Genomic DNA, 22,435 nt, shown 5'->3' with positions numbered 1-22,435 from the left:
AGCTGTTATAGTAGGTAAAAACTCCTACACTTCTCAGATCTTTAAAAGGACAGCCAACTCCACAGGCATACCTAGTCATGTGATCTACGGGGAGGAAAGGCATCCCTCAGCTGTTCGGTAAACCCACGCTGGACTTTTGCAGCTTCTCTAATACCTCTTGAAGATCAGACGGGGAGGCAAGCTGTTAAGAGAATACCCAGCAAAGGTCCTGCTACCAGAAAAGAGAGAGGAAAAGCGTAATGCCAAAAATGATGCATCTTTGAGGAAACAATTTTAGTGGCAAGTAAGAGCAGCTTCCCAAAAGATAAAGGAATCATAAACATGCTGCATTTAGAAGATCTAGTCTTAACTTTCCATTCGATAAAAGAATTCTTTCTAGCATTTCTTATATATGGCCTCCCTATCACACCTGAATTCAGGTGGCATCTAGACCAAACAGCTAGGAGAAAGCTCAAGTAGATGGGCCAGGCTGAGTCAGTAAGTCCACCAAAGCAGGAGGCAGGCAGGTGGTATGCATACGAGTTAGCAAGATGGGTTTAGCGATCAAGAGATTAGTACAGACAGAATGGAGTAGGTAGGAGCCTGGAATCAAAAGCCAAGAAATTTGAACAAACAATCCAAACAAAGAAGGGTATGGCTACCCTATCATTCTCCACAGTAGATGTCTCAATTTTCTTAAAGCTCCTAACCTTTCCAGGAGACTTTACTGAGTTCAGGCCTAGAAAAAATAACTTTTTCTACTTCCATTTTCTCCTCCTACTTCTCCCTGCATTTATTTTCCCTCGATTCCACGGTCTCTGAGTAAGAAGTATCCTTCCTTCCTTGCTGGAGTCAACATCTCAGCCCTTCTGCTTGTATTCTTCCTGATACCTTTCTCACATCAATTTTCTATTCTGTTCACTTTATTATTCTATGCCCCTACTTTAGTCTCTCCCTCTGTATGAAATCCTTCACCTTGACCCTACTACTCTGCTAGACTCCATTATTCTCTTCCTTCCTTCAATTTAAGCTACTCTAAAGGCAGTCTACATCTGCCCCTATATCTTCACCACTAATTTTCCTCTTAACTTTTTACAATTTGTTTTTTCCTTATACCATCCTACTGAATCTATTCTCTTAAAAGTCACCAATGAACACACTAACCAACAAATACATGGTTTTTTCCCACTGTGCTTACCCACCCTGCCCTCTGTTCAGTAACGACAGTTGACCAAATCCTATTTTAAAATTTTCTGCGGCGGAGGAGCTGAGGTCAACATCGAATTTGAAATATTTAAAGTGGATACAAAACTGTTTCAGCAATGCAGACAATTAAGTGCGTTGTTGTGGGTGATGGTGCCGTTGGTAAAACATGTCTCCTGATATCCTACACAACAAACAAATTTCCATCTGAATATGTACCGACTGTTTTTGACAACTATGCAGCCACAGTTATGATTGGTGGAGAGCCATACACTCTCGGACTTTTCGATACCGCAGGGCAAGAGGATTATGACAGATTACAACCAGTGAGTTATCCACAAACAGATGTATTTCTAGTCTGTTTTTCAGTGGTATCTCCATCCTCATTTGAAAATGTGAAAGAAAAGTGGGTACCTGAGATAACTCACCACTGTCCAAAGACTCCTTTCTTGCTTGTTGGGACCCAAATTGATCTCAGAGATGACCCCTCTACTATTGAGAAACTTGCCAAGAACAAACAGAAGCCTATCACTCCGGAGACTGCTGAAAAGCTGGCCCGTGACCTGAAGGCTATCAAATATGTGGAGTGTTCTGCTCTCACACAGAAAGGCCTAAAGAATGTATTTGATGAAGCAATATTGGCTGCCCTGGAGCCTCCAGAACCGAAGAAGAGCTGCAGGTGTGTGCTGCTATGAACATCTCTCCAGAGCCCTTTCTGCACAACTGGTATCGGCATCATACTAAAAACAATGTTTAAATCAAACTAAAGATTAAAAATTAAAATTCATTTTTGCAATAATGACAAATGCCCTGCACCTAACCACATGCACTCGTGTGAGACAAGGCCCATAGGTATGGCCCTCTTGCCCCCTCCCAATACTAGTTAATTTTGAATAATTGTGTATTGTCCGAAAAGTGATCAGTACTAGTTTTTGTTTTGTTGTTTCAAAAAAATTTTTCTTTTTTGGTTAAAAGCAAGGCATGCTTGTGATGACTCTGTAACAGACTAATTTGTATTGTGGAAGCTGCTCCCTGGTTCCACTCTGGAGAGTAATCTGGGACATCCTAGTGTTTTGTTTTGTTTTCCTTCTTTCCCTTTTCTTTGGGGGGAGGGGGGAGTTTGCGGGGGTTTTGTTTTTATTTAGTCTTGTTTTTTAATTCATTAACCAGTGGTGGATAGCCCTGGAGGGGAGGAGGATGGATTGATTCCACGTTCCACTTCCTAGATCTAGTTTAGAAAACATGTTCCCCACCTGGTGCTCTTAGAAAGGAGTATAACAGATGCCTCATTTAATAACATACTCCTTTTTGAAAGTTTCCTTTTCTCTCCACCCTTGAGTAGGTTCAGTATTTGATAAAACTCATGAAAGTGGGTGGAACCTGTCTTGCCCCTCCTCTTTTCTGGGATGCACTATATATATGACTGTGACTTTCAAGGAAATTTGTTTGCCATTTGCTGATTTTTTTTTTTTTTGAAGTTAGTTTCTAACAACTTTTACTGATAAATGAAGCAAAGTATTGCACCTTTTGAAATACACCAAATGGATTGAGTTCATAATTTAAAAAAAAATTTTCCCTGTCAGTCATTGTCTTGTATGCTTAGCATAGATGTGCAGCTTAATAGTATATGATAAGATGTTCCTAGAACACAACTGAAAACCTGGTCTACGGAGGAAATATGGGGAGTGGTGCTACAAGACAGATGGCCATGGAATGATTCACATCCTCGTGCAAGTGTTGGGGATGGAGGCCGGCTTAAGAAGCTGGGGTGGGGGTGGGGGTGGGGAGAACATTTAACAACATGGGTACCAGTCAGGGGGATCCCCTTATTTCTGTTTTGCATCTGAGGAACCCTAGAGCAGCCAGTTGAGGCACTCTAGTGTAAAAAAATCACGGAGAGAGTCTTAAGAAGACTCTTCATAAGTGTTAATACGGATAATATCAGCTTATTTTGGTTGCAGTTTCTTTTTTTTTTTTTTTTTTTTAATGTTTAGGTAATCTTTTCCACCTTTCCTAAATCCTAATTCTTGTAGATTCATTAGTCTTGAACCAATGCTTTCTCATGTCTCAATTCTTTGTATATGCATTCTTTCCAGATGTATTAAACAAAAACCCTTCACAAAAAAAATAATAATAAAAATAAAAAAATAAAAGAAAATTTTCTTTTCCCTTGATTTCCAAGTCATAGTACACTTTGGTTCTCTTATCTTTTCAGAGCTCACTTTTTTTTTTTTTTACCAGCTCTTCTAATGAAGGCATTATCCAAACATGCCTTGGCCCTTGTCTTTTTCTGGCTCTGCCATTCACTCGCTATGTGAATTCATGCAGGCAAATCACTTAAACTCTCTGTGATTTAGTTTCCTTATCAGTGAAATGGAAAAAAATCCTACCTATATGTAAAGTCCTTAGAATAGTGTCTGATACATAGTAAATACTATATGAAGTTTTTGTGGCTGCTGTTATTACAGCTCTGACACATCCACTCTCATAGCTATTTTACCTGCCCTGAGTTCTCTATTTGTTTTATTCTATTCAACAAATATTTGCTAAGAACCTCTGATGGACAAAGAACTTCCCTATGCTCCGTATGGATTACAAAGGTATTTATTCCCTCATGGAGCATATAGTCTAGGAGAGGATATTAGACAAGTATACAATTGATACTACATAAAGTTGGAAAATCGCTAAGAGATAATAAAATGGCAAGTCAAAGAAGGGAAGTCAAAGGAAGGAAACCTGGTGTTCCTGTTTGCTAATGCTGCCATTTTGCAAAACACCAGAAATGGATTGGCTTTTATAAATGCGGTTTATTTGGTTAAGTTAAAGTCTTCAGGCCATCAAGTGTCCAAGGTAAGGCATCAACAATAGGGTACCATCACTGGAGAAAGGCCAATGGCGTCTGGAACACCTCTGTTGTCTGAGAGGGCATGTGGCTGCAGTCTTCCTCCTTTGCTCCTAGGTTATGTTTCTAAATGGCTTTCTCCCAAGACGTTTCTCTCTAGGCGTCTGGGGGTATTCTCTTAGTTTCGCCCAGGCAAACTCTGGAGTAGCAGAAGTCTACTTTCAATGGCCATCTTCAAAATGTCTCTCTTGGCTGCAGCCAACGTCAGGGGTCCACAACTCCAAGCTTCTCTGAGCTAAGCCAGCTCCTTCTGTCTGAGCATTTTTAGGGCTACAGTTAACTAATCAAGACCCATGTTGAATGGGCAGAGTCACACCTCCATGGAAATAATCTAATCAAAGTTATTATCCACAATTGGGTGGGTCACATCTCCATGGAAACAACCTAATCCAAAGATCCCAACCTAATCAACACTAATACGTCTGTCCCTACAAGACTGCATTAAAGAATATGGCTTTTTCTGGGGGACAGAATATATACAAACCAGCACATCTGGTTAAGGAGCAACAGCAATAGTTTAGTGAAAGAGGTGGCTTTAAAGAACAGACAGGATTCTGACAGGTGAAGAAGAGAGGAAAGTGCTTTCCAGACAGAAAAGCAAAAACTTTGAAACAGATGGGCAAAAACCTTTGTGGTAAACAGAAATGAGACATTCCAGGAGAATAGGTGAAATATAAGTTAGATGCAGGAGAGAAAAGGGAGCTGAAAAGCTGCTGCAATATCATGAAAGTCTTTGAATGTCAAGGTAAAAAATTTTTATTTAATTTGGGAAGTTAGGGAGTCATGGGGTGATGTGATTCGAGTTGTGTGATTAATGTGATATGATTAATCAGGCAAGAGAAACCAGTCAATTAGGAGTTTCCTCTATCTGTCAGAACAAGAGTTTCATCATCTTCAAATTCAATGTGGGGTTGAATTTTGGTTCTAAACCTTGACAGTGTGACCTTAACTAAGTCACCCTCTCTGAGCTCCACTGCCTTATATCTAAAATGGGTGTGATAAAATTTTAAGATGAACCTCCTCCCCCTCAAACTCCACCCCCTGGTGTTACTGTCATGATTATGTTATATCATAACAACAAAAGAGAAGATGCAGATCTAAGTTTACTAATCCATTGACTTTAAAATAGGAAGATTATCGAAGTAGGAGAAATCTAATCATATAGACCCTTTAGAAGCAGTTTTCTCCCACTGGTTGCAGAAGACAAAGAGAGAATTGAATCATGAAGAGGATTTGACAAGAAGTATCCTGTTGTCAGCCCGGAAAGAGTAAGCTATGATACTGCAAGAGGGCCTGTGAGAGAGTCTGTGAGAAGACCTGTGGCAAGGAACTGTGGGCGGCCTCTAGGAGCTGTGAGTGGCCTTTAGGAGGCCACTCTGGTTCTATGCTAGAGGTAAGCATACCGGTCTCATCTAGACAATCCTGGATAATCTCCCTATTTTAAGGTCAGCTAATTAGCAATCTTATTCCCATATGCTACCATAATTTCCCTTTGCCATGTAACCTAACATATTTACATCTTCCAGGGACATCTATGGCAGGGCCATTATTCTGCCTACCACACTTGTCAAACTTAATACTGTCAGACTTGTTAATTTTTTACCTTTCCAGTGGCTGTAAAATGGTATCTCCTTATGGTTTTATTGTACTTTTCCTACTACTAATTACTTTACATGTTTAGTGGTTATTTGTTTTCCCTCTTCTGTGATTTGTCTTTTCAAACTTATTGCCCCTTTTTATATGGAGTTATTTGTTCTTTTTCTTAGTGATTTGTTACGAATTCTTCAATATGCTGGATATTTATTTTTCATTGGTTATGTGGGTTGCAAATATTTTTCCAATTTGTAACTTCTATTTTTCAGTCTCCTAATGATTTATTTTGGTGAACAGAAGTTCTTACTTTCAATGTAGTCTGATTTATCAGTCTTTTAATTTTTTAAAAGTCTGTACTTTCTAAGTCTTGTTTTTAAAAGCCTTTCTTAATTCTATGCCATAAAAGTATGTTCCTCTTATGTCTTATAAAAAGTTTTATAGTTTTGCTTTAACATGTAAGCATTTGATTTCCTGGAATTGATTTTAATGTATGATTTTTTGATGGAGGATAGACTTCATTTTTTCCCCATTTGGATACCTGCTGGGGATTGAATCATGTCCCACAAAAAACACATGTTCAAGCCTTTAATTCATGTTCCTGTGGATGTGAACCCATTTGTAAATAGGACCTTTGAAGACAATTATTATTATCTTAAGGTGTGGACTCATTTGTGAATAGGATCTTTGAAAATTCTATTTAGATGAGGCTAAACTGAATCCGGGTGGTCCTTAATCCATATGACTGGAGTCTTTAAAACACAGAGGAAATTTGGACACAGTCAATCAGAAGAAGCCAGAAGTCAGTTGACACCAAAAGTAGGAGAGTGAAGCAAGTGAGAGAGAGAGTGCATTGTGACAGAGGACTGTTGGAAAACTAGCACCAGAATACAACAGACTTTGGAGAAAGCATGGCCTAGCTGACACCTTGAGTTTAGACTTCCAGACTCCAAAATTGTGAGACAATAAATCCCTATTGTTTAAGCCAACCCACTGTGTGGCATTTGTCATAGCAGCCCTGGAAAACTAAGACAATACCCAATTGTCATAGCACCAGTTATTCACTTTCCCCACTTATCTAAAGTGCCAGTATGTAGTAATTCAGGTTTCCACCTATGTGTAACTTTGTTTCTGAGCTTCCTATTTTGTTCCATTGGTCAATTTGTCTATTTCTGCACAATGTAATGCTGTATCTAAATTTATAGCACCATATTTAATCTTGATATTTGGCAATATATATCCCCCACCTTGTTCTTCTACTTGAGAAGTGTACTGCTATGTTTGATTCTTTGCTTTTTCATGTACATTTTCAAATCAGCCTAACAAGTTCCACACACAAAAAAGCTGTCTTCCTATACATGAATATGGCATATCTTTCAATTTACTTAGGTCTTCTTTAACATCTATAAAGTTTTATGATTTTACTCATGAAGTTATTACATACCTTTTATTGGATTTGTTACTAGATTTTTTATTAGAGAAGTTGTAGGTTTATAGAAAAGTCATGCATAAAATAGAGTTCCCATATATTACCCTACTACTAACACCTCGCACTGGTGTGGTGCATTTGTTATAATTCATGAAAGAACATTTTTATAATTATAGTACTAACTATAGTGTATCATTTACAATAGGGTTCACTGTGTTGTAGAGTCCTGTTTTTGGTTTTTAATTTTTTATTCTAGTAGCATATACGCAACCTAAAATTTTCCCTTTTAATCACATTCACATATACATAGATACATTATTTTTTGAAACTTTTATAAATAGTACTTTGTTTAACCCTTATGTGCAGAGGTTGAATTAATCATGATTTTCATATACTCCTTGTTTCAAGGCACTTTATCATCAATGCGACATATATTTTAAATTTTATGTTTTCTATTTCTTGCTATTGTGTTAAAATTCAATTGACTTTTAATATTCATTTTGTATCCTTCCAACTTGCTAAGCTAATCCTCTTATTAATTCTAACAATTAAGCTGTAGATTATTCTTTGTTTTCTATGTAGATAATCATATCATTCTAAACAGAGTTTCTTTTTTCTTACCAGTTATTATATCTTTTATTTCTTTGTCTTGTTTTACTATAATGGCCAGGATCTTCCTTACAGTATCAACTAGAAGAGATGACACCAGGCACCCATGTCTTATGCCAGATCTTAAAGGGAATGCTCCATTAAGTATGATGGTTGTGATAAGTTTTTGGTTGATACCATTCGCCAGACTAAGGAAATTTCCTCCTATTCCTGGCCAGTAAACTATACATTTTTAGGACTGCTTTTACTGTTTAGTTCTTCTACATATGATTGAGACGATCAATTTAATCACGTAATGCAGTAATTAAGATTATTCAATTTTCTAACGTTAAACTAATCTTACATTCCTGGTATATGTAAAATTTGGTGAGGAAACATTCTTACTACACATTGTTAGATTTAGTTTCTTAATAATTTGTTTAGAATTTTTGCATCTCTAATCATGAATGAAACTGGCCTTTAATTTTTCTTTCTTGTGCTATCTTCATCAAGTTTTTGGAACCAAGGTGATGCCAACCTCACAAAATGAGTTGGGGAATATTTCTTCAATATCAATAGTCTGAAATAGCTTATATAATACTACAGTTAGAATCTGCCAGTAAAACAGTCTGAGGGGTACGTGTATGTATGTGTGTGTGTGTGTGTGTGTGTGTGTGTGTGTGTGTGTGTGTGTATTCTGGTAGGACTGATGGTTGACAGGAATGTTATAGGTCTATTTAGGCTTCCTATTTCTCCTTGAATCATTTTGGCAAGTTATATTTTTCTGGGAATTCATCAATTTCACTTAAGTTTTTTAACATATTGGCATAAATTTATTCATAAAGGTTAATACCTTAATCATATCTACATATGAACCCCCTTTCATTCCAAATATCACTTTTTATGTTTTTATGTTTTTATGTTGATAAACACTGTCACAGGTTTGTCAATTGTATTAAATTTCTTGAAGAATAAACTTCTGGTCTTCTAATCCTCTACATTGTATATTTATTTTCTATTTTTCTCTTACATGTAATATCTCCTCCAAATTTGTTTCTTTGTAAATAAGGTATTTTATTGTCCTTTTTCTAATTACTTAAGTTGAACGTTTACTTCACTCATTTTCAGTCTCTCTGTTCTAATATAAATATTAGGGCTATATATTTCCTTCAGCATACCACTTTAAGTGCATCCCCTGAGATTGATATATAGTGTTTTAATTATTACATAATTCTAAATACTTCCTGATCAATTTTTAGGGATTTTAAAATGTTTATTAATCTAATATTCATTTTCATTTATTTGACCCATTTGTTATTTAGAAGGGTGTTTCTTAAAGTCCAAAACATTATTCATTAGCCAGAAAAACAAAAACACCCATCAATGAGTGAACTGGATAACATATTACAGTATATTCATACAATGGAACACAATTCAGCAATAAAAAGAACAAGGCACTGATATACACAACATGGACAAATTTCACAGATGATATTCTGAGCAAAAGAAACCAGAGACAATAGAATGCATACTGATAATTCCATTTATATTAAGTTCTAGAACAGGCAAAATTAATCTATGCTTAAAAAACCAGATCAGAAAAGAGGTAGTTGCGATAGGTTGAAGCAAAATAAATCTATGTTTAAAAAAAACAGATCAGAAAAGAGGTAGTTGCAATAGGCAGGGGAGGTACTAACTGGGAAGAATTCAAGGGAACTTTCTGGGACCTATTCTTGTACTTGGTTTCTAAATAATATTCTCCACTAAAAGGAACAAGGATTCAAAAAAGCCTGATTCCAGGGCTAAGGCAGGAAATGTACAAGGTGAGTTGGAACTTTGGAACTTCTTGTTGCCCCAGAAAGTAAGGAAGTACACACAAAAATGATAGGTACCTATTAATACAACACAAGATCATGAGCCAGAAAGGGCTCCCACTGGGCACATCTTCAATACATCAAAATTTAAAATGACATAGTGGATAACCCAGCAAATGAAACAGAAATCCATGAAGTCAAAGTGATACATATACATGAATAAATTAATACATGGGGGAGTAGGGAATACTTTTCCTTACAGTTGAATGTCAACTAATAAATATAAAAAGAATGTTGGAATTAGAAAATTATCAACAGATGCCAAAACTAGTTAGGTGAAAGTTGGTGGAAGAAGGAGATAGTCAGTCTTAAAATATCTCCCCATAAAATACTTATTTTTTACAATGAAGAAACCTGGAGGACATCACCTTAACCAAGTAGTCAAAGTTACTATTGCCAATAGTGAGGCAAATCAATATCATGTCTCTTGATAGGATACACTGAAAAGGATACAACCTCACCTCTGGTATTGACATAAAAAATTATAAACTGAATCCAATCATGAAGAAATATCAGACACACTGGAAGAATTGGCCATTCAACAAAATAACTAGCCAATACTCTTCTAAAATGTCAAGGTCAAGAAAGGTTAAATAAAGGCTAAGGAAATTTCCAGATTAAAGGAGTCTAAAGAAACATGACAAATTAAATTTAATTGATGGTCCTAGATCAGATCTTGAACTGGGGAAAAAAATCTATAACGAACATTATTGTGACAGTTGACACACTGGTTATCAACTATGGATTAGGTAACATAATTGAATATTTAAATTTCCAGATTTTGGTAAACTACTGTGGCTATGTAAGATAATGTCCTTAGTTTTAGAAAATACACGAGGGAATGTTTAGGGGTAAGGGGTAACATGTCTCTAACGCTTTCGGAAAAAAAATACTCTCAAATTATTCAGAAAACAATGTGTGCATATATACGTATTTATGTGTGTGTGTGATGAAAGAAAAGGAGGGAGAGAGAGACAATGAGAGAAAGAACAAATGGGGCAAAATGTAAACAATTGGTTAATCTGGGGAAAGCTTATGTGGCAGTTACTTGTATTATTCTTAAAACTTTTCTCTAAGTTCGGAATTATTTCAAAATAAAAATTTACAAAAAAAAATGAGTTACATTTTTTCATTTACAAAAGGAGATACGTTACAAATTTCTTCATCTTTGTTATAAATAGTTTCAGTAGTATACAACCTAGCAAGTAACTTTGAAATAACAAATATATCTAATCTAACAGTGAAAAAGATGAACTTTTACAAAAGAAACTTATGCTGCAAAGAAAGCATTTTGAAAATGGATGTTTAGAAAAGACTCCATCATTATGTATATTATATTACACATAAACTTACATTATGTAAGTGCATTGCTTATTAAAATGCTTATGTCTACAAACATGAAATATGGAAATAGAATCATCTAAATGAAGCTTTCAGTAGGTTTGAGCCAATTTGTTACTATCAAAATGTAACACTTCTAATTAGTTTGAAAGAATGACTGACATCAGGGAAGATGAAAATTTATTAGTCAAATTAATTAAAAACCATAGCAAAATTTGTGGATGGGGTTTAAAATTTAGTATTTTGATAAGCACAGCCAGATAAGTGTTGCAATCTATAACTTTTTCGGTAATAACAGCGATTAAAAACAAGTATTGAACAAAATTGAACCTAGAACCAGATCTTCAAATCATGGTACCATAAAGTGATAGAAAATATTTTTAAAATAACAAAGTATATTAGACATAAGTCTTTATCATACCATGAACTTTCTATAAATATTTAGTATGGCTTGTTTCATCTTCAGCTCATCTTTTAGACTTTTCTATTTTTGTGTATTTTATAGTGTATGTAACAGAATAGTAGCACACACATATAATTCATAAATATATAGTGGGGTATTTGCTCAAGACATTTGAATAACATGAGACTACTGCATTAGACACCTAGAGCACAGAACATTCTTTTATGTTTTAAATCTGTTATTCTAGAAAATGCTTAATAAATTTTTTTTTCTAAAAACCAAAACCAATATCCTCTCAAAAGGATCAAATAAAAATTAAAATTTAAAATCTACTTTTTAATAGTTTCATAATACATTTGCAGCCAATATATATACACTATTGTGTACTTTCAATAATTATAAATAATTTTTTTTTTTTTTTTTTTTTTTTTTACCATTCTTGATGTTAGGGAAAACAAGATGTGTAGGTGAACTTCTGTTTTCAGCAGCTTCTTTCTTCTGGCTAACAGTTGAAATAAAACTGCTGATAGTGGGAATTTGTCCTTTGGCTCCTCTGTCCAAACCCTAAAAACAGAAAAATTAATATTATAACATATTTCCTGTCAGCCACAGCTAAGTTATTTTACTGTAGAAATCATAAACATTTATAACAGAGACTTTAATTTGATGATAGACAGGTAGTTAAAACTGATGTATGTACAATTGATTTACCTTTTCTAGGACCAAACTGTTTTAAGTATAAACTGAAAATAGCCACCTCATCTAATTGCTTACAAATTGATGAAGTTTGGAAATGGGAAAAAAATAGTACCTATCTCACAGGTTATTGTGACATTTAACTAGGATAATGCATATAAAATAATTAGCACAGCTCCTCATATAAAATACACACTTGATTACTGCTGTTATTTGAACTATGCATTTAGAAATTATTTATGTAATCATCACTAATATTATTTTTAATAATTAACATGCAGGCAATACTTCACAGGTTGACTTACTGAAGACTTTCCTGTCATTTGATACAACTTTAAAAGTTCAGATAAAAAGATAAATCCTTTTGAGTTCATTTCTTTCTAAGCACTGTAATTGTACTTTGGGTAGTAAAGGATTACAAAAAAAAAAAAAATAGGGCTAAGCACTTAGGGATCCTTAAACAGATTACAGAGCAACCTTCTTAGAGCATAGACCCTATCCATGAACACATTTTCCACAAAATAATAACTCATTAAGATTAATAATACATATTTAATTAACCTCTAATTTATAAATAAAATTGTTTCCAGTGCAAGATTAGCAACAGAGCTGCCTTAAGCGCTTATTCTCATCTCTGAGCTGAGCATACACTATGTTCCAGTTTCCAGATGCTTACTAAAATATAGGAGTTAACATCTTCCTTAACATTCACTTCCTTCCTCTAAAGTTAATTTCTTTGCTTTCGCAGTAGGGAGTTTTTCATCTCTCTCTTCTTATTCATCAGACAAATTTTTGTTTATCTTTTTAGAATCATCCCATATTCAGTGTGACAGAAACACTTAAACTCACCTAATATCTACATGCTCTCCCAAATTCCCCACCCTGTTGTTAGGTAGAGGCACGTGATTGATTCTAACAGGCCACTAGTGGAAATGATACCAGTCATTTCTGGGCCAGGAAGTGCCAGTGCACTTAAGGACTGAAGGCAAGCCTCTAGCTCCTCTCTCTTTTCCTCCATTGTGACAACAATGGAGGCTCAGTGTGCAAATGGCAGAGCATCCATCAGCTTGGGTCCCCTAGTGACTATGTAGAACAAAGCCACTGCTGATCAAAGTGAAAAATACCATAAGCAAGAAATAAACACTTAGAGTGTTTGACCACTAATTTTGGGGTATTAATTTGTAACTGCGGCATAACTTATTCTATCATAACTACCCTACAAAGAATACTAAAGGGAGTGCTTTGGGTAGAAAGGAAAAGGCAGGAGAGAGTGGCTTGGAGTAGTAAGAAGAAGTGAAGAACTATAGTAAAAGAAACTGTAGTAAAGGGTAAATGCAAAACCCAATGGTACTGTATCCTCATATATAACTCTACCTTTAATTTCTTTAAGAGTCAGAATACAATTGAATAGGAAAAGGTCACATTCCCTGATAATAGACACACAAAATATAAAGAGGTAATGTGTGACAAAAACAATATAAAGAGGATCAACAGAGGGATATGGGAGCAGAGAACATGTATGCTACTGAAGCTAAGTTGGTATCTTTTCAAATCAATAGGTTAAAGGTGTAGCTTATGTAATAAAAACACCAGGGTAACCACAAACAAAGTATTTTAAATATATACAGAAACAGAAATGAGAAGGGGATCAGACAGATACATCACAAAAGATCAACTAAACATAAAAGGAGGCTGCAATAAAGGAAAAGAGACAAAAAAAAAAACAAAAACAACTATGTATGACATATAAAAACCAAAGGACGGGGGGAACTTCCGGAAGATGGCAGCTAGGAGAGACAGGGCAAAAAAAACACCTCCATGAAAAACACTGGATAAAAGCTAGAAAGTGACCCAGAGCACCAGTTTCAGCGATGCACCAGCTCGACAAGGTCTGCTAAAGCCACAGGGACTGTGCACTTGGTGAAACCAGGGTCTACGTTCTGAAACAAGTGAGTAAGTCTGCTGAATATCCGCAGCCATGCTGCAGTGTGGGAAAACCATGGGTTGGCATTTGGAGTCGGACTAGTTCTTTTTTAAAAAAAACCTAAAAGCGGCTGTGGATATGGCAGTGAGAACTGCACAGCGAAGCGCAGCAGGAGCAGGCTGTGCCAAAGCCTCAATATCTGGTGTGGACAATAGCCTTTTGTGTACCCACTGCTAACAGTCTCGGAGCGAGGAAGGCAGAGGGGAGCCTAAAGGGGAAAATAACCACTCCCCCTACAGCCATCTTCCCAGAGGGCTGGGAACGCTCCTGCCTGGAGCCGGTGCCACAGCCCAGGGCCATGTCAAAAAACCCAGTGTGACAGGAAGTGTTTCCAGCAACACACACATGCCACAATATCGGGCGTGGACAAAAGCCTTTTGTGCACCCACAGCTAATTGTCCCAGAGCTACGAAGGCGGAGCTGTGTGAGAAGGGGGAAATTAACACGCCCCATACAGCCATCCATACAGCAGGCTGGGAATGCCCCTACACGGCCGGCGGCCCAGAACTTCCCTTGGGGGATGGCGCTCACCTGTGACGTAGCACAGCCTTCCCTCAGCAGAGGCCCTCGGAGGGCACAGCTTGGAAGAGGGATGCACTTGGAAATCCCAGGGACCATATGCCAATACTAAGGACATGTGGGTCAGCGGCAGAGACAATCTGTGGCAAGACTGAAATGAAGGTTTAAACTCTTCCAACAGCCTTAAATCTCCAGGAACACCTAGGAGGTTTGATTATTAAAGCCGCCCTCCCTCCCCATCCGCTCAGACACACGCCCCACATTCAGGGCAGACAGCACCAACAACACACCCAAACTTGGTGCACCAATTGGACCCCACAAGAATCAGACCTCCACACACCACAAAGACAAAGTTGGGAGAGAACTGGCTTGAGGGGAATAGGTGGCTCGCAGATGCCACCTGCTGGTTAGTTAGAGAAAGTGTACTCCACCAAGCTGTAGATCTGACAAATTAGAGATTAGTCTTTGAACTGGCCTACATATCCTAAAAGAACCCTATCAAGTTAAGCAAATGCCAAGAGGCCAAAAACAACAGAAAATTTTAAAGCATATGAAAAAACCAGACGATATGGAGAACCCAAACCCAAATACCCAAATCAAAAGATCAGAGAAGAGGGAAGAGCTAAGATGGTGGCATAGAGAGGAGTGGAAAACTGTTAGTTCCCCCTGGAACAATTCATAAATGACCAAAAAACTAGTAAATAACCTGGAATAACCGCAGGGAGACAAACGTGACTGTCCACTCATCATCCAACAACCTGAATTGGGAGGAATACCCAAGATCGCAGCATAAAATCTGTAAGTAAAAACTGTGGACCCATGCTGAGAGCCAAGAGCTGAGAGCCCCTCCCTCATGGAAGCCTTGCAGTGCTAGAGAGCAGCACTCTCTGAACAAGCAAATATACCTCAGCCCAACTCCAACTGGGGTTTTAATGTTAACTGCTCAATACAGATAGCGAATCCCTAACAAGCAGACAGAGGCTTTTGGTGACAACTGACCTTGGGAGAGTCAGGCGACATATCTGTCTCAGGACGGGGAACACAGAGGATCAGGTGCTATCTCTGGCCGACGGGTGAATCTGGGAGCTTTCTGTCCCTTTCTCTCTCTGTGGAGAAAGCCTCAGCTGTTTTCAGCACACAGTGCTTTGTCGTCAAGAAAGCCTCAGCCATTTTAAAATCACAGCACTTTGACCAGCAGAGTCAGAGAGACAAAGAATTTATTGATATTCAGATGACCTCTCTGGAGGGGGCATAGCTTTCCAAGAGGAAAGGGAGGGGCCCAGCTCCACTGCCTGCCTTACCGGAACCAGACCCCAAAGCCTGGGGGAGGAGAGCCACAGGCCACACCCCCTTACACCAGCCAGTGACAGGCTGACAGGTGCACCTGCCAGGCAGAAAAGCACAGGGTGTGTCCATCCTCTAAGAAAAACCATCAGGGAAACCAGATACTGAATATTTCCTCCTTCTGTGACCTGAGACGGTTCTCGTCTGGGAAAACCTGATTGGGGTGGTCCAGGTCAGATGCCTAGACAACAGAAAACTACAACCTACACTAAGAAAAACAAAGTTATGGCCCAAAGGAACAAATGTACACTTCAACTGAGATACAGGAATTTAAACAACTAATGCTAAATCAACTCAAAAAGTTTAGAGAAGATTTGGCAAAAGAGATAAAGGCTATAAAGAAAAACACTGGGCATACATAAGGCAGAAACTGAAAGTTCAAAAAAACAACTAGCAGAATCTATGGAAATGAAAGGCACAACAAAAGAGAAGAAAGACCCAATGGAAACATACAACAGCAGATCTCAAGAGGCAGAAGAAAACACTCAGGAACTGGAGAACAAAACACCTGAAAGCCTATACGCAAAGGAGCAGATGGAGAAAAGAATGAAAAAATACGAGCAACGTCTCCCAAACAAAATAGATCTGAATAGGCCTATGCCAAGACACTTAATAATCAGATTATCAAATGTCAAAGACAAAGAGATAATCCTGAAAGCAGCAAGAGAAAAGCAATCCATTACATACAAAGGAAGCTTAATAAGACTATGCGCAGCTCTCTCAGCAGAAACCATGGAGGCAAGAAGGAAGTGGTGTGATATATTTAAGATACTGAAAGAGAAAAACCACCAACCAAGAATCCTATATCCAGCAAAGCTGTCCTTCAAATATGAGGGAGATCTCAAAATATTTTCCGGCAAACAGACAATGAGAGACTTTGTGAACAAGACACCTGCTCTACAGGAAATACTAAAGGGAGCACTACAGAGTGATAGGAGAAGATAGGAGTGAGTGGTTTGGAACACAATTTTGGGAGGTGGTAGCACAGCAATGTAAGTACACTGAACAAAGGTAACTATGAATACGGTACAGAGAGGAAGGTTGGGAACATGTGAGACATCAAAAGAAAGGAGGAAAGACAAAGACTGGGACTGTGTAACTCGGTGAATCTAGAGTGTTCAACAATTGTGATAAAATGTACAAATATGTTCCTTCATGAGGGAGAACAAGCAAATGTCAACCTTCAAGGTGTTAAAAATGGGGAGGCATTGGGGGAGGGATGCAATCAGCATAAACTAGAGACTGTAACTAACAGAACCATTGTATCATGCTTCCTTTAATGTGACAAAGGGAATATACCAAGGTAAATGCAGATAAGAATGGGGGATGGGGAGGCACGTTAGACACTTGACATTTGTGGTGTTGTCTGACTCTTCACTCTACTTTGATTTAAGATTATCTTTCCTTTTGCTGCTTCCTAGCTGTCATTTTTTTTCCTCTTTCTTTTTTCTTTTTCTTTTGCTTCTCTACCTTCTTTGACTCTCCCTCCTGCCTTCTGGAAGAAATGTAGATGCCCTTATATAGATAGTGGTGAAGGTGGTGAACACATAAATATATGACCATACACAGAACCAGTGATTGTTTACTTAGGATGGAATGTATGGCATGTGAACAAAACCATCCTAAAAAAAAAAAAAAATGGGTTAATGACAAAACTTCGAGGGCAATATACCAAGTGAAATAAGCCAGACACATAAGGACAATTATTGCAGGGTCTCACTGATAGGAACTAATTATAATATGTAAACTCATAGACACAAAATACAAGGTACCAAGATATAGGATGAGGCTAAAGAATGGGGAGCAGTTGCTTAGTACGAGCAGAATGTTCAACTAGGATAAACTTAAATGTTTGGAAACGAACAGAGGTGTCGGTAGCAAGATGTGAGAATAACTAACAGTGCTGAATGGTGTGTGAATGAGGTGGAAAGGGGAAGCTCAGAGTCATATATATCACCAAAAGGAAAGTTAGAAGTCAAAAGATGGGAATGTATAAAACTGAATCCTATGGTGGGCAATGTCCATGATTAATTGTACAAATACTAGAAATCTCTTCCATGCACCAGAACAAATGTATGACACTACAACTAGAAGTTAATAATAGAGGGGCATATAGGGAAAAAATATATATCTATTGCAAACTATATACTACAGTTAGTAGTATTTCAACATTCTTTCATAAACAGTAACAAATGTACTATACCAACACTATGAGTCAACAATTGAGGGGGGCTGCTTAGGGATATGGGAGGATTCAAGTTTCCTTTTCTCTCTTCTTTCGTCTTTTGCTGTATTTCTTGTCTGGAGTAATGAAAAGATTCTAAAAATTGAACAAAAATTAACTGTGGTGCTGTATGCACAACTGTATGAGGGTACCAGGGGCAAGTGATTGTACATTTTGGATCTTTGGAAAATTGTATGGTATGTGAACAATCTCAATAAAAATTTAAAGAAAAAAAAGATCAGAGGAGACGCAGTACTTGGAGCAATTAATCAAAGAACTAAAGACAACAAGAGCATGGCTCAGGATATAAAGGACATGAAGAAGACCCTAGAAGAGCATAAAGAAGAAACTGCAAGAGTAAATAAAAAAAAAATAGATGATCTTATGGAAATAAAAGAAACTGTTGACCAAATTAAAAAGATTCTGGATACTCATAGTACAAGACTAGAAGAAGCTGAACAACGAATCAGTGATCTGGAGGAGGACAAAACGGAAAATGAAAGAACAAAAGAAAGAATGGGGGAAAAAAATAGAAAAAATCGAAATGGATCACAGGGATACGATAGATAAAATAAAACGTCCAAATTTATTTTATTGGTGTCCCAGAAGGGGAAGAGAAGGGCAAAGGTCTAGAAAGAGTATTCAAAGAAATTGTTGGGGAAAACTTCCCAAACCTTCTACACAATATAAATACACAAAGCATAAATGCCCAGTGAACTCCAAATAGAATAAATCCAAATAAACCCACTCCAAGACATATTCTGATCAGACTGTCAAATACTGAAGAGAAGGAGTAATTTCTGAAAGCAGCAAGAGAAAAGCAATTCACCACATACAAAGGAAACAACATAAGACTAAGTAGTGACTATTCAGCGGCCACCACGGAAGCGAGAAGGCAGTGGCACGACATATTTAAAATTCTGAGAGAGAAAAATTTCCAACCAAGAATACTTTATCCAGCAAAGCTCTCCTTCAAATTTGAGGGAGAGCTTAAATCATTCACAGACAAACAAATGCTTAGAGAATTTGCTAACAAAAGACTCCCCTACTTCAGATACTAAAAGGAGCCCTACCAACAGAGAAACAAAGAAAGAAGAGATATGGAGAAAGGTTCAGTAATATATTATTGGATTTGTTTTGCTAATATTTTGTTGAGAATTTAAGCGTCTATATTCATAAGAGATATTCGTTTGTAGTTTTCCTTTCTTGTAATGTCTTCATCTGGTTTTATCATCAGGGTAATGCTGAGACTTGTGTAATTTCTCCCCCTCAGTCTCATCGAATATATAATCGGGTTTAAACAGTAGCTGCTACCTCATTAGGTTATTATGCAGGTTAAACCACTAAATACATGTAAAGCACCTATGACAGAGCCTAGTACATAAATAAGTAACAAATATATATTTTTTAAAATACTGCTTTCTTGGAAGTTAATTCTACATGGATACAATTCAGTATTCAATTACCATGTTGTCAGATTTCACTTGTTAAATGTTTGTTTATGACTTTTTCTTTGGTGTTTGTAAACTGATTAGCTCATCATCTTCTTTATATATCCTATTCTTTTCCACCTTTGGTATGAGGGTTTGACTAACTTCCAAAAGCGAGGTGAATAGCCATCCATCTTTTTCTATGCTTAGGAAGTGTTAACATAATATAGAAAATCATCTAGGCCTGGGACCTATTTTTGTATTAGTTATATATTGCTGTGTAACAAATTACCCCCAAAACAATGGTTTAAAACAACAAACATTTATTACCTCATAATTTCTGTAGCTCAAGAAACAAAGCATGTATCTCTCACAGGCTGCAATCAAGGTGTTGGCTGGGATTTCAGTCATCTTAGGTCTATCTAGGGGTAGGATACATTTCCAACCTCACTTGTGGCTGTTGTCAAGATGCAGTTTCCTGTGGGTTGTCTGACTCAAGACCTCAGTTCTTCATGGGCTGTTGGCCAGAAGCCCCCTCAGTTCCTTGACACATGGAACTCTCTCCGGGGCAGCTCACAACTTCGCAACTGGCTTCACTAAGGGAGAGAGTCATGTACCAAAACAGGAGTGACTGTCTGTTTTGTAACCTAACCTTGAAAGTAATATCCCATCACTCTTGCTGCAGTCCACTGGCTAGAAGAGGCGAGTTGCTAGTCCAGCCACCCTCAAAGGGAGGAGATTATACAAGGGTGTGAATACCAGTAAGTGCTATTATGGGCCATTTTAGAGGCTGCCTGCAACAAATATGAAAGATAAATCTTTGACCCTTCCACTTTCTTCTATGGCTGTTGGTCCATACTACTCCTATACTTTTTCTTACGCAATTTTGGTAATTTATGATTGCCTACCAAATAATTATGTTTCTGTTTTGAAAATTTGCTAAAAAATCTAATCTGGAGCTGAAGCTTATTCCTGTCATTATTTATGTCTCCCCTCTCTTTTTCTTTATTAGAAAGAACATTTGTTTAATTTGTTGGTCATTGCAAGGAAGCCGTTTTTTGAGTATCACTCAACTCTATTTTTTGTATTTTCTTTCACTGATTTCTGACTTTATTAATTACTTCCTTTTACTTTTGAGCTTATTTTGTGTGCTTTCACCTAGATTCTTGAAAGCTTGGTTTCTTTTGTTTTCAATTCTGATTTCTAATAAATGCATTTAAGGCCATGCATTTTCCACTGAGTACTAGCTTTGGCTACACCCCACTGGTTTTGATATGTAGAGCTCTTACTGCTTTTCATTTTGCAATGATTTGTAATTTCCATTTTAACTGATTTCTCCTTAACTAGATTAAAAGTGCAGTGCCCCACCTTCCTTATTTCCATGGACATAGATTTTAAACCATCCTTTTTTTTCTCTCTCTTTGTTAAACTGTGATTTTATTGCCCTGTGGTTAACGTGGTCCTAGATGATTTTTTTCTTTTAATTTTTATTCAAATAACAATGTATGGCCTAAAATTCCCCCCTTTTACATTTACAATTCAGTACTATTAATTACATTTGCAATTTTGTGTTACCATCACCACCACCTATTACCAAAATTTTACAATAGACCCAGAGAGAAACTTTGTACAATTTAAGCATTAACTCCCCATTCCCTACCTCCAACCTAGCCCGTGGTAACCTGTATTCTAGATTCTGATTCCATGAGTTTGCTTATTCTAATTATTTCATATCAGCAAGATCATAAAGTATTTGTACTTTTGTGACTGGCTTATTTCACACAACCTGACATCTTCAAGGTTCATCCATGTTCTTGCATGCATCAGAACTTTATTCTTTTTTAATGCTGATTGGTGTTCCATTATATGTATATACCACATTTTGTATACCCATTCATCAGTTGATGGACACTTGGGTTGCTTCCATCTTTTGGCAATGTGAATGATGCCGTTACGAACATCAGTGCACAAATATCTGTTCAAGTCCCTGCCAGGTCACAAGGTAATTCTATACCTAGCTTTCTGAGGAACTGTCAAACTGTCTTCCACAGCAGCTGCATCATTTTACATTTCCATGGGCAATGATTGAGTGTTCCTATTTCTCCACATCCTCCCAACACTTATAATTTCCTTGTTTTTAACTAGTAGCCATTCTCATCGATGTGAGATGGTATCTCATTGCGGTTCTGATTTGCATGCCCTAGAAGCTAATGATATTGAGCATCTTTTCATGTGGTTTTGGTCATTTGTGTATCCCCTTTGGAGAAATGTCTGTTCAAGTCTTTTGCTCATTTTTTAATTGATTTGTTTATCTTTTTATTGTTGAGTTGTAGGATTTCTTTATATATGCTGGATATTAAACCCTTACTGCATATGTAGTTTCCAAATATTTTCTCCCATTGAGTAGGTTCTTTTTTCACTTTCATGATAAACCTTTTGAAGCATAAAAGTTTTTGATTTTGATGAGGTCCCATTTAACTATTTTTTTCTTTTGGTGCTTGTGGTTTAAGTGTAAAGTCTACAAAACCATTGTCTAACACAAGATCCTGAAGATATTTCCCTATATGTTTTTTCTGGAGTTTGATAGTCCTGGTTTTTATATTTAGGTCTTTGATCCATTTTGAGTCAATTTTTGTGTATGGTGTGAGAGAGGAGTCCTCATTCTTTTTTTTTTTTTTTTTTTTTTGGCATATGGATATCCAGTTATCCTAGTACCATGTGTTGAAGAGATTACTCTTTCCCAATTGAGTGGACTTTGCTGTCTTATCAAAAATGAATTGGCCAGAAAAAAAAAAGTAAATGAACATTGGAGGGGATGAAGGGAATGCGATGTTTGGGATGTTCTTTTTTATTTTAATCTTTATTTTAATTTTTGGATAATGAAAATGTTCAAACTTTGTGGTGATAAATGCACAACTATATGACAATA

The 22,435-nt window shown here is 37.0% G+C and overlaps 2 protein-coding genes across 7 annotated transcripts in view; one reads left to right on the top strand and one right to left on the bottom strand.

The window, feature by feature from the left end:
• HECTD2 (HECT domain E3 ubiquitin protein ligase 2) overlaps positions 1-22,435 on the bottom strand; it is a 192,229-nt gene that overhangs the window by 155,148 nt on the left and 14,646 nt on the right. For all 6 annotated transcript variants that reach the window (XR_005211869.1, XR_005211870.1, XR_005211871.1 and 3 more), the window contains exon 2: positions 11,744-11,873. Coding sequence is in view for 3 of the 6 variants with exons in the window: in XM_037804543.1 (XP_037660471.1) it covers positions 11,744-11,873 (130 nt within the window). In the remaining 3 variants the exon portion in view is untranslated. The remainder of the gene's footprint in view (positions 1-11,743; positions 11,874-22,435) is intronic.
• LOC119510299 (cell division control protein 42 homolog) lies at positions 1,241-1,946 on the top strand. Its single transcript, XM_037804546.1, has one exon. The coding sequence runs from the start codon at positions 1,302-1,304 to the stop codon at positions 1,875-1,877; it is 576 nt and encodes a 191-aa protein (XP_037660474.1). The 5' UTR covers positions 1,241-1,301; the 3' UTR covers positions 1,878-1,946.

The sequence above is a fragment of the Choloepus didactylus genome, chromosome 15, assembly GCF_015220235.1.
Source record: "Choloepus didactylus isolate mChoDid1 chromosome 15, mChoDid1.pri, whole genome shotgun sequence".
Classification (NCBI taxonomy): domain Eukaryota; kingdom Metazoa; phylum Chordata; class Mammalia; order Pilosa; family Megalonychidae; genus Choloepus; species Choloepus didactylus.
Note: the sequence above shows the minus strand (reverse complement) of the source record. Positions and strands in the feature narration are given on the sequence as shown.